The sequence below is a fragment of the Amblyomma mixtum genome, chromosome 1 (assembly GCF_055824585.1).
Source record: "Amblyomma mixtum isolate Tamu chromosome 1, ASM5582458v1, whole genome shotgun sequence".
In the NCBI taxonomy this organism is placed as follows: Eukaryota; Metazoa; Arthropoda; class Arachnida; order Ixodida; family Ixodidae; genus Amblyomma; species Amblyomma mixtum.
The window spans coordinates 2595937-2611467 of record NC_143012.1 but is presented as its reverse complement, the minus strand read 5'-3'; the positions used below and the strand labels follow the sequence as shown (position 1 = coordinate 2611467).

The 15531-nt window shown below is 51.1% G+C and overlaps 1 protein-coding gene across 2 annotated transcripts in view; it reads right to left on the bottom strand.

Moving 5' to 3' along the window:
* The window catches only part of LOC149365252 (pancreatic lipase-related protein 2-like), a 35312-nt gene extending 22253 nt beyond the window's left edge, over nt 1–13059 (bottom strand). The window contains exons 1-4 of one of the 2 annotated variants that reach the window (XM_089541295.1): nt 12883–13059; nt 8383–8666; nt 4234–4380; nt 2580–2688 (exon numbers count right to left, since the gene is read on the bottom strand). In XM_089541295.1, the coding sequence (XP_089397421.1) occupies nt 2580–2688; nt 4234–4380; nt 8383–8666; nt 12883–12937 (595 nt within the window). In that variant the 5' untranslated portion in view covers nt 12938–13059. The remainder of the gene's footprint in view (nt 1–2579; nt 2689–4233; nt 4381–8382; nt 8667–12882) is intronic. The other variant, XM_089541291.1, reaches the window with a different exon arrangement.
* Between the last annotated feature and the right edge of the window lie 2472 nt (nt 13060–15531).

The following is a 15531-nucleotide window of genomic DNA, read 5'->3' as shown; positions in this document are numbered from 1 at the left end:
TATTGCGGACTTTTCCACGATTGCCGAGCCGTTGACGCGTCTCACCAGGAATACCACCTCCTTTGTCTGGACCTCTGAGCAACAGACCGCTTTCTCTACGCTCCGCCAGCGCCTTCAAACATCTCCCGTTCTTGCGCACTTCGACGAAGATGCCGATACCGAGGTTCACACCGACGCCAGTAACATCGGTCTTGGAGCTGTCCTTGTTCAACACCAAGAGGGCCTTGAGAGGGTTATCGCCTATGCTAGCCGTACTCTCTCCCGCGCCGAGAGCAATTACTCCACGTCTGAAAAAGAATGTCTTGCGGTGGTGTGGGCCACCATGAAGTTTCGCCCTTATCTATACGGCCGCCCATTCAAAGTCGTAACCGATCACCACTGCCTATGCTGGCTGGCAAATTTGCGAGACCCATCTGGACGCCTGGCACGCTGGAGCTTACGGCTCCAGGAATTTGACATCACTATTGTCTACAAGTCCGGCCGCAGACACGAAGATGCCGACACACTGTCGCGCGCACCAGTTGATCCTGGCGACGCAGCGCCCGATGACGACAGCGGATTCCTTGGTACGCTCACCGCCTCCGACCTACTGACCCGGCAGAGGGCGGACTCGGAACTTCGCCCTCTCATTGACGGCCTTGAAGGTAGCGATACGGCTATACCTCGCCACTTCTCTCGACGTCTTGGCTCCTTCTGTTTGCGGCAAGGCCTCTTGTACAAGAAGAACTCGAGAGGCAACGATAGACCTTACCTTCTGGTCATTCCAGCCGATCTCCGAGCTGACGTTCTTTTCGCCTGCCACGATGAGCCCACATCTGGCCACTTGGGCTTTTCACGTACGCTCGCCAGAGTGCGGAACATGTACTACTGGCCTGGACTTTCTGATGATGTCAAACGCTACGTTAAAAGCTGCCGAGAATGCCAGCGCCGGAAAACGCCACCACTTAAGCCGGCGGGTTTTCTCAAGCCCGTTACAGCCCCTCGCGCTCCGTTCGACCAGATCGGTATGGACCTCCTCGGCCCTTTCCCTTTGTCGCACGCCGGCAATAAGTGGATCATAGTTGCTACCGACTATTTGACTCGCTACGCCGAGACCAAGGCGATCCCTCGTGGCACAGCTTCCGAAGTCGCGGAGTTTTTCATGCACAACATCGTCTTGCGACACGGCGCCCCATCGCACGTCATTACCGACAGGGGGACGGCGTTTACAGCGCAGCTAATCGACCACATCTTTCGGCTGAGCTGCACAACGCACCGCAAGACCACAGCCTACCATCCGCAGAGCAATGGCTTGACCGAAAGATTGAACAGGACCCTCTCGGACATGTTGTCCATGTACGTAGATGTCCAGCACAAAACTTGGGATGAAGTCCTGCCGTATGTCACCTTCGCCTATAACACCGCCCTGCAGGAAACTACGCGCTTTACACCGTTCCGCCTTGTGTACGGACGTGAAGTTCAGAGCATGCTTGATGCCATGCTCCCGTGCCCAGAGGATGACCAACTCGACCCAGACGCCCAACAATTTGCCCAACGTGCTGAAGAAGCCCGTCAGCTGGCCCGTGTGCACATCGGGCAACAGCAGAGCACCGACGCGCGCCGTTACAACCTTCGTCACCGACAGGTTGACTACAAACCCGGTGACCAAGTCTGGGTATGGACTCCTGTCCGTCGCCAAGGCTTGTGCGAGAAACTGCTCTGCCGCTATTTTGGCCCTTACAGAGTGATCCGGCGTGTGAGTGACGTAAACTATGAAGTGGTTCCGGACGGTGTTGCGCAACCCCGACGCCGACAGCCCAGCTCTGACATTGTGCACGTTGTACGGCTTAAGCCGTACTATACTCGGTGACGCAGACGTGTTGATGTCTTGGAACGGTTCACTTGCGGAACTTTGCTCGTTTCTTGTTTATTTTTTTTCGTCGACAGCGCTTTTTTTTTCATAAGGGGGGGAATAATGCCACCTAGCATTGCCAGGTGGCGCATAGCTGCTGACGACGACGAAGAAGGGCTCGCGCCGTGTGGAATCTGTCGCCCTTGCTGCCCCAGCTTGCGTGGCCTTGTCTGTCTTCGCACTTGTTATTAAAGCCCCCCTTCGTCAACAAGTACGTTACAATATATATATATATATATATCGGACGTGAAATTCTGCGGTCGCGAATATGTATATATTTGCGACCTCAGAATTTCACGTCCGATGCTGTACCGACTGAGCTACGGCAATGGCTGTCTAATATTTTGCTTTCGGGGTATTTATGTTTTGCTTGTAACCAAACCTTCAGATTGTTCATAACATGGTTGTTTCATAACCCCCTCTACAACATAATGAGACGTGAGCGACGATAAAGTGAATATCAAATTATTTGCATAATTCACCCAAGGGAATTAAATAAGTAAGCGGAATTAAAAAAATATAATCTGAGAAGCGCCACTAGCCGGGAAACCATATGCATCTGGTTTCACCCAGCTCTGGTGCGCCGCTTGTTTTTTAATCCTTGGATCAATTGCGTGAGACGCCCTGTATGTACAGAGATTACGCTGCGAGGCGCGGCTAGTGCTCCACGCGGCGTGTTTGCACTGACCCGTGATTCTGCCGAGGCTGGTGATGTTGGCTCCCGCGTAGCCGGCCACGTGAGCTCCGAGGCTGTGGCCGATGATGTGCATGGACTTGGGGTCGGCTCCGAAGGCCTCCTGCGAACGAGGAGCAGCCGCCTTCCGTGCGATTACGCTTTCTAGCACCTGGGCCAGACCAGTCGGACTGGCATTTTTCTCTCACTCGCCAATCTGTTCCGATTGTGCTTCTGCACCAACTCTCACTCACTTGGTCTTCATTCTCCCTGCCGTTCCATTTCCGACCAGGCAAAACACGTCGCCCTGTCAGATCGTTGCCAGTCCCCGCACCATGATAGGGGCGCAGTGGCGCTGCGGCTAACCGATGCGCCACTCCACTGGCCTGTTGCAAACACAGCACGCCGGTGAGGTTTGTCCGACCAAGACGGCTCTTCCCGAACAACGCGACAAGGAATAGCCTCATTTTTGCTCGTACAGTTCTTCGGGAAGCTGTGTATTTTGTACATAGGCGCGTTCCTGTTTCAGTCATTTTCGCTTTTGCTGACCCGGCGGCTCCCTCCTCTTCCCTACAAGCGGAGAGCGGGACGGTTGACAGGCGTGTCAGTTGGAGAGAGGCACACTCCCCTGAACTCCACCCGGCAGGCCTCGCACAGACACCGACGCGGACGCCGCTGGACAGTTTTTGCCTTTAAGACACTCCTAGTCCTATCGCATTAAAAAGACCACTCCCGGACTTTCCGTGCTGCCCCACCACGAAATGACGGTGATATCGGTAGCGCATTGAAGATGAAGCATACGTCATCGAGTGCCCTATGTAGAGAAGGCTTGATCACATGGGCCAGATGTAGCCACGTGGCTTTGGGCATTAAGTTGGCTTGTGCTGCCTGTCAGATATCTCAGTGGAAGGTGGAACCTCTCGAACATAATTCACGACATATATTTCCGCACCAAATAAATTGAATTGAACTGAGACCGGCAGCACCTACACTCAAGGCGATCAAGGCGGAAAGCTGGGCTAGTTGGGCTAGTTGGTTTGACATAGTTAATTAAAAGACTAGCGCATAAAACTAGGACAAAGACAGAGAAGGAGACAGGACGAGCGCTAAACATCAACTAAAGGTTTACTACACCAAACATGTACTTAAAACACTTCAGTGGCACATGCGCACACTGCGTTACAAAAAAACTAATCAAGAAGTGGCAAACTGTTTCGCAGATACATGGTTTCTTTCCTGGTCAGGGCAAGTGACGTCGTGCTTACACACTTGTCACCTTCCCTCATAATGTGATAAGCCTCACAAATCTCGCGACCTAACCTTGTGCCTCCCCTACCAAGCACACACGTGGCATCAAACGCCGGCACGCACCCGCACCGCTTACAATGCGTAGCCAAATGGCTGCCCCCCGCCAATGAATCCACCAGCGTGCGATGCTCTCGTAGCCGTTCATTTAGGCAGCGTCCAGACTGTCCCACGTAGCATCTACCGCATGAGAGGGGTATGCGGTATACAATGCCAGCAGTGCACGGCACGGAATCTGGACAATTAACCAAGCACCTACACGACATCCTGGTTAACATGGCCAGTCCACTGCCTAGTTAAGGTTGAGTAAACTGCCGTAACCACTACCAAGTGGCGTCTATCGCTGAAGAGGTATGCACTTCACCTGTAGCTTTCTGACGAAGAGTGCGACTTCGGCGCCGACGATCCTGGCGTTGGCCACTGCAGCCTCGTACGCACCCATGTTGGCGTCGCTCCAGTCGACCTCGACCACATTCACGTCCGCGTGCTTCAGGTAGGCGTCCTTCATGTCCTGTCGAAAAGGTGCCTCGCAGTTGTAGAACGCATGAAACCAAAAGCTCGAGAGTCTCGCGTCACTGCAAGGACGGCCTTTCCGAGATCTGGCCCGGTACACACTGGGCACAGGGACCCCCTGGGAGTGGGGTGGAACACGCTGAACTGTCATCACCCGGAGAAAGCTGCTTCAGCAGCTGCTTGCTGGCATGTCCGATTAATTGTTACGCGCAGCTGACGAATTGTCATTGACGCAAGCCGCTGGGAGTGTTGGCATTTCTGACGAATGTTCCCGCCTTCTTCATTTAGGGCTGCCAATACCAACAGTTCGGTCGGAAGCTCCACAGCGTGTCGAGGTGCAAGCAGGGAACATGCCCAACTTTCCTCTCTCTCTCTGTGTGAGAGAGAGAAGCGCCCCCTTTGAAATGGGGCGGTCGCAGGCGCAGCCATGACGCGGCGCATGAAGGAGCGGGGCCCGGCCGTCCGAGAGGAAACGCGAGGCCAATCCCGAGGTAGCTACAAGCTACCCGTGAAAGACTGCAGCGTCCTCAAGTACGGGCTCGCTCAGCATAGAGCACCCACGAAAGCACCTGGCCTGCCTGCGGTAGTGTTGCGTCCCTCGTACACGCGACAGATGGACTAGCTAAATCATAAATCCCGAAATTATAAACCACAAAATTGTTCGTAAAATCACGAAAAACTTGCTAGCGCGCTCATCATCAGTACTACGGATGTGTAATCGCTACATTTGGTTTGGTTTGGTTTGGTTTGGTTTGGTTTGGTTTGGTTTATGGGGTTTAACGTCCCAAAGCGACTAAGGCTATGAGAGACGCCGTAGTGAAGGGCTCCGGAAATTTCGACCACCTGGGGTTCTTTAACGTGCACCGACATCGCACAGTACACGGGCCTCTAGAATTTCTCCTCCAAAGAAATTCCAGCTGCCGCGGCCGGGATCGAACAATCGCTACATTTCTTTTTGTCTCTGGCGTTATGCCCAAGAACCAAACAAAAACGGAATCAACGCACGCAGAAGTTATGCAGGTGTTCGCGACTTTTTCTAAGTGAAAGCCATGCTACGGCGGCCCTGCGAACTACCTAAGAAGGATCGGCGCGCGCAGAACCACATTGTTTGCTCCGTTGCATAATCGGTTCTCCGACACATGAAGACAGAGTTGTCGAAATTTTGCCGGAAGCATATATATCTATCTATCCTAGGGAGGATCTTACTGTAACGAGTTAGGAGGGCCGCTAAGTGTCGCTAAGGGAGTTTTCTGCGCACAGCGGAAATGGGGACAGCAACTTCAGTGGAACGCTTGCCGAATCATGACTGCGTAGATTACTTCAGACACTGAGCCGATAAAATATTAATTCCGCAGACTGGAAGTGCCCGCGTCGATACAAGGCGCTTTTTGTTAACAAACATCGCTGAGCACGTTACTAACGGGCAAATTTCAAGCGTCAATACATTTGCGCCCGTGTCTGTAGTGGTAGGTGTTATAATTTCATTCCGATTCGAGTTCACTCTGATTTTTTGGCTCTTCGTTTTTGTCCCATAGCTTCACTAACTTTCACTGGAATTAGTAAGTCGCAGGTGCAGATGGTAACAATAGAAGAGAATCGGACAAATACAATCGTTTTACCCCCATAAAAATGCTATATAGTCTCTCTGTAGACTTCTCTAGACTGCATTCCCTTCCTATGGGCATTTCCTCTTGTTTATTCATAGCCTACACTCTGAACATGCCATGCCCTGTAAGGGTGTGTAAAAGGAGTAGACAGCCTTCCAGAGCACTCCCTTTTAGGGGCATGGCATGCTGCCCAAGTCCCGGTGTAGATTTCGATCACTGACCACAAAGAATGCTTACTTTTGGCAACGGGGGAATATTTCCGCCTTAAAGCATAATTGCTTGGTGCAGTTAACAATGGGAGAGTACTTTTAAACGCGGCACCGACGTCTTGAGTTTAGCAATTAGACCAGACTGAAAACGCGGTTAAAAAATTACGAGGAACTTTAGCGGCTAAAGTGGTGAAAGCAAAAGCCTGCGTGCTGCATTCTGCTACGCGATTGTTCACTTCACATTCTATTGGTGCATTAATTAACCGTCAATTAATGACGCTTAATCTTTGCCTCTAGGAGTGGAACGCGACAGAGTGTTGTAGCGCTGCCAGGGAGTCCACGGAACGCCACCACCCGTTCGGCGCGATGCGTTGCCCTTTGAACGCAACGCTTTTTGACGAAAGGAAATGGCGCTGTAATTCTCTGCCATCTCGGTGGACACCTGTACCGCACCGTACAGGAAGGGAGGAAGTGGAGTGAAAGAAGAAAGAGAAAGAGGGGCCCGTAATGAAGAAAATGAAAATTGTATTTGAAGAAAGGAAATTGCGCAGTAACTGTCTCACCTATTTCGGTGGACACCCGTCAAAATTCGCGCGCAGTGACGTCACGATCATTTCGACCAATCTGAAACGCGGACAAATTTGCTAACACGTCTCGGTCACGACAGTATGAGCCATTAAAGGCTTTCGCCTTAATAATGGCAACTGCAAGAACTTCCGATTTTTATTGCGAAGCAATACTACTTTCGCTACCACCTCAGCCCGTGCCGTGCCGCGGCCGCATAGCCACGCTTGACCTTTCGCGTGACCTCGCTGCGTGACGTTATACCATCTGTGTAAAAACGCGGCCCCATCTCACGCCGTCGCCTTGCGCGGCGCATAGCCGCGGCCTGACTCCCGCTCCTCTCACCAGGGGCGCTGCGCGCTATGTGACGTCATACCATCTGCTTAAAAACGGGGCCCCATCTCACGCCGTTGCCTTGCGCGGCGCACAGCCACGGCCTGACTGCGCTCTTCTCGTCAAGCCAATGAGATGCCGCCTCCAGCCTATACGCTTTGGCAGGTTGCAAAGAAAAAGCATCAGCGAGCTACGGAGACAGAAGAAGAACGAGAACAACGGCTTTCCAAGCGACGAGCTCAAGATGCAGCCAGGCGAAAAAAACGCTCAGCGTCTTCGCATAGCCATACTAGCATAAGCATAACCAGAGCATCACCACAAGCGGTACAATAGCAGAACCACGTATTGCTTCGCAATTAATTTTTTAATATAGAATCTGCGTCCGTTGTCATCCCCAGGTACTACATATTTTAGTGATGAAAACCAACCCCATGCAGGGCTTGGGAAGCATTCTTTAGCTGACCTTATTAGAGAGTGCTAGAGGACCGTTTACTCCCTTATAGTCAAATTCTTGTTTACAGTGATATAGATAAAATCTGCGTAAACTGAGTGGCCATAAATCTAAATATAGTCTATAGACTGACTAGTCTCTATAGAGTATGTCTGTAAACTGTATGTCGATTTCATACACAAAAGTTTATGGACATTCTAAAGACTGTGTCCACGAAAGGGGCCCGCTAGAAACGGCGGCCTCATTGGTCTCTCTTTGCACTGTTACTGCGATTATACATTTATAATCATATTTTAAGTAAAACGGGGTTGAAAAACTTGTTGGCCCCAAAAAAGGCACGAGGGCGCAGCTTTATCGATTAAAATTGACGCGACAGTGATTGACAATTTTTTATAGTCTGTTTTCTGGCAAGCAGTATGACAATCGCTGGGTCTTGCTTGCCTTTAATGCTTAATGCGACATATTACGCTTCTGGCTTCGTCATTTGCCCGTAGTCTTCATTGCCATAGATCTGAAATTCTGTCCAAGGCGTGGCGTCTGGCTTGTTTCAAACACCGGACAGCGACTTCTTCCTTACCCCTCAGTTATTCCTTTAAACAGTCCAGAACCAAGACTGTTTGACTCACACAATGTTGCAGCCAGCAACAAGCGTAAGCTTATCGTGAAATTTTGAATCGAGAGGGCTTCCACCTAGCTACCCCAGAAGCACCGCCATGTTGGATCGGTTGTAGCGGCCCCTTGGTTTAGTTACCACGCGTGTGTTGCCATCCCTTTCAGTCCGTCGCCTCTGGGGACCACCTGAAAGGGCTATCACTTGTGGCGACGACGATACTCACGCTCATCCAGGCCCCGAAGGAGCGGCTGTCCATGTAGCCGTGCACGAGGAACTTGGTCTCCCTGGAGGCGTTGAAGGGCGCGGCGCGGACCTCGTCCAGCCGGGAGTCCCACCGCAGCGCCGTGTGGCGGCGGGGTTCGCTGCCGCGCGTGTACAGCAGGAACCGCGTGTTCACCTCGTCCCGGCCGGCGGGGGCGTGGCACACGGGCCGGTGCACGGGGTGGCAGAATGGCTCGCCCAGCTCCAGGCAGCCCAGCTCGCCGTAGCATTTCTCCGCAGCTCTGGCTGCAGCGTGCAACGATCAACCTGAGCGAGCTCGACTTCATTTAGCAGACGTGAGTTCCACAAAAAATCATCGTCCGTGGTGTGCATCAGAATACAGCTTTAGTTAACCGGTAGGCTTTTAACTAATGTAAAATAATTAACTGTTTAACTATTACAATTAGGCTGGTCATTTATTGAGAGGATTGTAGTCAACCTAACGAATATCCATATCAGTTTTTAGATTTTCGACTCAGCCATTCTCGGCGGCTCTGCAGCTGAAGAAATTTCGGGGCCGCACACGGGATCAAGCGAAGCCACACGGCCCGAGAGAGCAGCGCCATCCACGCCTACGAGCGGCCGTCACGTGTCCTGTGCCTCCTCCTCGCCGCTCCCAGCGGGACTCTGCGAAGGAGACCGTGACACGCACGCCACTCTCTCTGGCCGTGTGGCTTCGCTTTATCCCGTGTGCGGCCCCAGACTTCCTTGAGCTGCAGAGCCGGCGAGAATGGCTGTTTTTAAAATCTAAAAACTAATGTGGATATTCGTTACAGTGGGCTACAATCCTCTCAATAAATGTCGAGCCTAACTGTAATAGTTCAACAGTTAATTATTTTGCATTAGTTAAAAGCCTACTAATTATCTCGACTTAGCTGTAATCTAATGCACACCACCGCCAACAGTGCTATGCCGAAGAAAGGGACTTGCTAACTGAAAAAACATTTTTTAAAAATAGCTGACAGTCTTAGGTGGACCCCCCGTATGATTAGCTTGCGGGTCTGCTTATTCTCTATACACCTGCCTGTTGGCTGGGCTCAAGGCTAGAGATGTGAAGGCCTGAAAGAAACACTGACATTTTTGAAAAAAAAAAAAAGAAAAGATTTTTCCTTTTTTTTTCAGGCGAAAAAAATTTGAAAAACATCGAAAACTTGTTAATGTTATTTCAAGGTTATATGATTGCTTGCTTTCGGTTCAGGTTTATTTTTTTGCTTTAAAAACCACTACAGCGGGCATCGTTGAACGATTGGAGAGCAATCGTCATCGTCGGTGCCAGGTAGTGTTTTTGAAACGTTCGTGCTGCGAGTACAGGGGTTGAAGGCCAGGTCACATTGATGCCCCAGGCTGAACTTAAGCTGAAGTGGGACAAAATGGCTGAAAATTCTGCAGCCCGACACACGAAAATTCTGCGTGCGAAACGTCCACTGTCGGAACAGAGCGAGCAGTAGGAAAGTACTGTAGTGTTCAGCGTGGATTTCTGAATGCCACACGTTTGGCGGGGCATCTGTTGGTGTGTAAGAAGTGCCCGCTGGACATCGAGGACATTTCAAGCAAGGAAACAAACTTCAAGCATCCCGATTATGTGTCAGCTCAGTCATCAATTGAAACAAGGCAGTCAGAACTCTGTAGACGCGATGAAGAGCAGCCATTGCCAAAAAAAAAAAATCTCTGCCTCTCCCGTAAACGAGAGTAGAGTAAGCATGAAATGTTTACGGGCCTAATGTCATCTCGGTGGACACCCGAACCGCACCGTACAGGAAGGGAGGAACGCCACCACCCGTTCAGCGCGATGCCTTGCCATTTGAACGCAAGGCTTTTTGAGGAAAGGAAATGGAGCAGTAATTCTCTGCCATCTCGGTGGACACCCGAACCGCACCGTAAAGGAAGGGAGGAACGCCACCACCCGTTCGGCGCGATGCCTTGCCCTTTGAACGCAGCGCTTCTCCCCCGGATCACGTATGACAACGAAGTGTAACGTGGCATTTATGTGCTTTTTGCACGCCTTATTAGAAATCGGAAATTATAATTCCGTGCATTATCAAACCCACAGCTCCACTGATATCTAGATAAACATTGAGAAGACACTGGCAGCAGTTATTTTTTGTCTCATTTGGAGACCAACCGGCGCTTGCATGCCGGTCGCGTAGGAGGGCTGAGAGAGAGAGAGTCGTTAAATCTCGTTAAGTCTCGTACGGTGCCCGGATGTTCTCGTTTCAGAGCCCGGATGACTGGAATTCAGTGCCCGGATGACTGGAATTCAGTGCCCGGATGAGTGGATTTCAGTGCCCGGATGACTGGAATTCAGTGCCCGGATGACTGGAATTCAGTGCCCGGATGATGGCTCTCGGTCTCGGCGTGACGTCACCACACTGCCGACAACGGGAGCTAAAAGCATTTCATGCTTTAAAAAATCAAGAGTGGTGCGTCTTTTGTAGACCCCATGACTCCACAGCAGCAAAGCCAAATAGACACTGCCTTTGCTGGAGCCATCTACTCAACCAGTGGGCCACTTTCTGTGACTGAGAATGAACATTGGAGATCAGCTCTCAGGATGCTTCGCCCATTGTAATCTCTGCCTTCTCGACACCTTCTGAGTGGCCCTCTGCTGGACTCGGAGTACACGCGAGCAAAGCAACACGTTGAGGAAACTTTGAGAAACGTTTCGTGTCTGACGCTTTCAACAGATGGATGGACGAACATCCGTGGCGAGGAAGTCATGAATTTCGTCGTGGCTACGCCGAAGCCATTTTTCTACTCATCTGTTGAAGCAGGCAAACATCGTCACACTGCGGTGAATGTTGCTGCCGAGATCTGCAAAAGTGACTGAATCGCTGGGGAGCGGTAAAGTAGTGGTGCTGGTCTCAGGCAACGCCAGCAAAATGGAAGCAGCCTGAGGTATTGTTGCAAGAAAATATGAGCCCATCACATGCACTGGATGTGCGGCTCACGGCCTATGCTTGATTTTGAACGATTTGATGAGACATTGGAGGATGTCCATCATACGGCAAGCAAAGTTATAAAGTACGTGAAGCGTACCCACATAGTTGCTGCGACGTTGCAGGAGAAACAAGAAGCATAAGACGGTAAAGACGGTAAACTCTGAGCTTCCGAGCAGAACACGGTCGGGAGGCATGACTGTGTCATTTCAAAGCCTCCTGAGAAACAAGGAAGCCCTTCAACAGACCGTGATATTAAGTTACCTCAAAGTCAAGCGAGAAGCTGTTTTGAACGAAGACGGTTTCTGCAAGCCCGTGCAAAGCTGCCTGCTCCTTATTACACCAATCGCGTCAGCCGTAACCACACTAGAGTCAGACACTGCTCTGCTGTCCGACGTTGCAGAAGCCTTCCATTTCATTAGAAACGAACTAGCAAGAAACCTGGCGACCTCCGCGCTGACAAACTATAGACACATTCGAATAAAATAACTCGTCAGCAGGCGCGAAAAGTTTGGTTTCCGACCAGTACATATTGCTGCTAATTTGCTGGACGCAAGGTGCAGAGGAAAGGATCTGGACGATGCGCAGACTGGGACAGCTTTGATTGGATATCTCTGTAAGCATGGCAACTTTCACTGGACATCGGTTTCCAACGTAGCAGAGTACAGGGCGTCCGCAGGAATTTGGTCCAGGACAGGGGTCTGGGACTTCGCGAAGCACGTGGCCCCATCTGCCTGGTGGCAGGGCCTTTGCACCAGCCAGCCGCTAACGCCTCTGGCTTGCCGGCTGCTGCAGAGACCAGCTCCATCCGCCAGTTGCGGACGAAAGCTCGTAGAGTCGAGCCTAGCTGTGGACACAACTTCAGTCCATGCTGCTGCGTGTACAGTGCCGCATCCAGCGACAGTGACTCCGAGTCCGATATGAACTCACTTATAGGTCAGTTTTCATATTCCGTTTCTCGGTGCAATAGAACGAGGTTCATTTCACAAATATGAAATTTGTGTCTGCATATTTGCCTGAACTTCGGAGCATTAATATTGATCGTTGGGCTATTGCAAATAAGTCTGTATTTGCCATGTTTCGCAAAAATTTCAATTTTTCATGAAAAAACTTTAAAAAATGCTTTTTTTTTTTCAAGCCGTGCAAAATTTCCAGAAATTTACGTCTCTACTCAAGACACGGCCAGCTTATTCGTTGAAGACGTGCCTGTTGGCTCACAGGAAAGACTGCGAAACACTGGATGCAACGCTTACAGATGTCTCGTGAAAGCCCACGGTGGGGTTGGTGCCCTGCCACCTGCCTGACCATGCATAAAAACGTAGGTGGTTCTGAACAAGGCGCTGTAGTGTGGACCGTAGGATGCACTTCTGCATTACAAGGTAGACGCGAGATGGAGCCGCGTAATGAGGCCGTCACTGGTGGTGGACTCGAGGGGAATTCAGACGAAGCTTCAATGATTGGGCTGCAACGTTTTGTGCCGATGGCAGCACTAGGTCTACACAGCTCCGCAACCAGTCCGTACGTACCATTGGAGACGAGTAGCGCTAAGCTGACGGGCAGGACGACCGCTGTCCACCTCATCTTGCCAGTATTGTCAGTGTGGTACCTGTCGCGACGGAATATGACTCCTAGAGAAGCGCGCTCTGGAGCCACAATTAAGCATTAATTGCCAAACCCGTTCCTTTTCGCCTCTCGTCGCCGGCCCAATCGCCGGCACGCGCTACCAATCTCCGCTATCGGCCACTGGGTGATAAGAACAGATCAGACAATCGTTGCATTATACCGGACCGGTCTGTGTGCGCCCGCCGTTTAACAAGTTTTGCGCCGAACAAAGACGCCGTTGAATCGGCCATTATTCCTTTGTTCTGTGACGACGCTGATACCGGCCTCGTGAGTTCAGAGAAGCGGCAACGATACGCTTAAACACACCTCAAAGGCGTCCCTTCGCTACCTGCATGCTCTGACGTAGGAGTTTGTGTGCAATTTATCTAGCAATGTTTGTGCGTCTGTGCACGAAAAAGCTGCTCATCTTTTCCTGCCGATCGGAAGATGTTCCGTGACGAAGGATCAGGTGACACAGATCGTGACCCGTGCTACTCAGCGTGAAACTATCCGGCGGCTCCTCTTTGTCTCCCACGGGCGGTGTCTTCGTGTGTGTTGATACCGACCTGTGCCCAGTGGCGCGATGGACTTGAAATGTCGATAACCTTGACTACGATGAATGCATAATACGAATCGCCGTTGTTCACGCGTATCACTGACCTTTTCACCGGAGACTGGAAAATCACTCGACCCGTCAGTCGGGATGGTGGACAGATGGGCCCGTCAACGCAATGCGCGGCACGTAGCGGCAAGAAGCCCCTGAAAATTGCTTCAGTGCTGCGGGCAGCTTCAGGAGGCCACCTGTTCGAAGTTGGCAAATACATTTCGTGTTGACGCAAAAGAAGATGAATTGCTGCTCAGTAGGCAGAAGATAGGGAAGCTTTATTTCCCCGTAAGCGAAGGCGCGTAAATACTGCTAACTTCTCCTGCATTCCTAGGCACACGGACTGGGACGTAGTGGGTAAAACAACGGGCGCATACACAGCTCACTTTCGCCACCTCCATGAAGGGCCATGTTGCACACGCCAAGACATTTTTTTTTGTGCTTTTAGTGATCGCGTTCATGCACGTTATGCGTTTAATGCTCAGGACAGGGTTAATCGGAGGGATATAGGAGAGGCCTCTGTACTGCAGTGGGCGTAGTCAAGCTGATGATGATGATGAATGCACACGTGATTCACTTCGCCGCAGAAATTCACGGCAAGTAGCGCTCCCGCTTAACGCTACCACCACCGCTGCTGCCTCGAGGCCACCTAACCAGCACTGGGGGAGCCGACAAGGCTAGGGAAATGAGAGGCTCATACAAATGAAGAAAGCCAACACTCGCCGAAACTAGGGAAAACATAGGGGAACGTTTCTACTTTTTTCTTCTTTTAAATTGTGGTGTTTATCAATGAGAAATTAGTAGTGCATCTTCTTTGTGGTTGAAATATGATTGATTAGAAAGTAGAAGCAAAAACAACCACGTGACACTCGCGGTGGTAGAGGACGTACTACGCCCGCCGTTATGAACGAGGCCGGTACCGGTGAGCACTCTCAAGATGAGGCTTCGCGCGACGTAAATACGCCCCAAGGTGAAACATTGCGCAACCGCCGCTGTAGCGCGGATGGTAGAGCACCGGGTGCGAAATTCGGAGGTCTTCGGTTCGGTTCCCACCGGCGGCGTGTGGTTGTTTTTCCTTCTACTTTTTAATCAATCATATTTCAACCACAAAGAAGATGCACTACGAAGGGTGAACATATTAAATGTGGTCATTCAGTTTCGCTTGTGTGCACTGTGCGGATAAGGTATGATATACAGGAGCCACTAGTCATGTTATCGATGCTGTCGCCAGTGCTGGTACCGGCTGGTGCGCCAGGGACGGCGTATTTGCCGATCAGCCCACCGACCGCCGACAAAGCACCTGGCCGGTGTCGCCATTCATAGTACGCCACGTTGCTGGGCTGTTGGCAATATTCACTGATATCTTTTCGAAGCTTCTACGTCACTAACTGTAGTGCCAGCGATAGGTCTCGATTGTGAGAAAGCGCGTTTAAGGACTCTTAGGAGCGGAATTAAAATACGTGTTAAGCGTTTGTTGCGTCCAATATTTGGCTTTGGTTGTCCTTACATACAGAGGAGGCCCATACAGAGCTTTTTATATCCTCAGACTGTGGTGTCTCAACCCCTATTATTTATTTTCTGGGCTGGGCTTGCTTCCAAATTTTTGCTTTCTTTCTTCCTTTTTTTTTTAGGGGGGGGGGGGGGGGGGGCGGGTTCCAGTTCGGCAGCCTCACTGATGTCGCTGGTGCTTGGTTCTAGATAAAGTCACTGACTTTAGTTCTCGACCGCATTCGTCGAGAATGACCTTGGCAGCTGTGCCGCCGCGTCACGTGACCCCCTCAGCCTCCGCCAATCAGTGCTCGCGTGCCTCTCCTCCCCGCTATGCCGCTCCGCACCTGTTGCCTACCGGGCTTCGTCGAGGCCTTTTTCTCTGGCGACCTGTCCAGTGCTATTGCACTAAAAAGTACATACACTCCCCTACGCTTTTCTGGATTTCGGTGACCGTTGGATTTACTCATTTGTGCAGCTC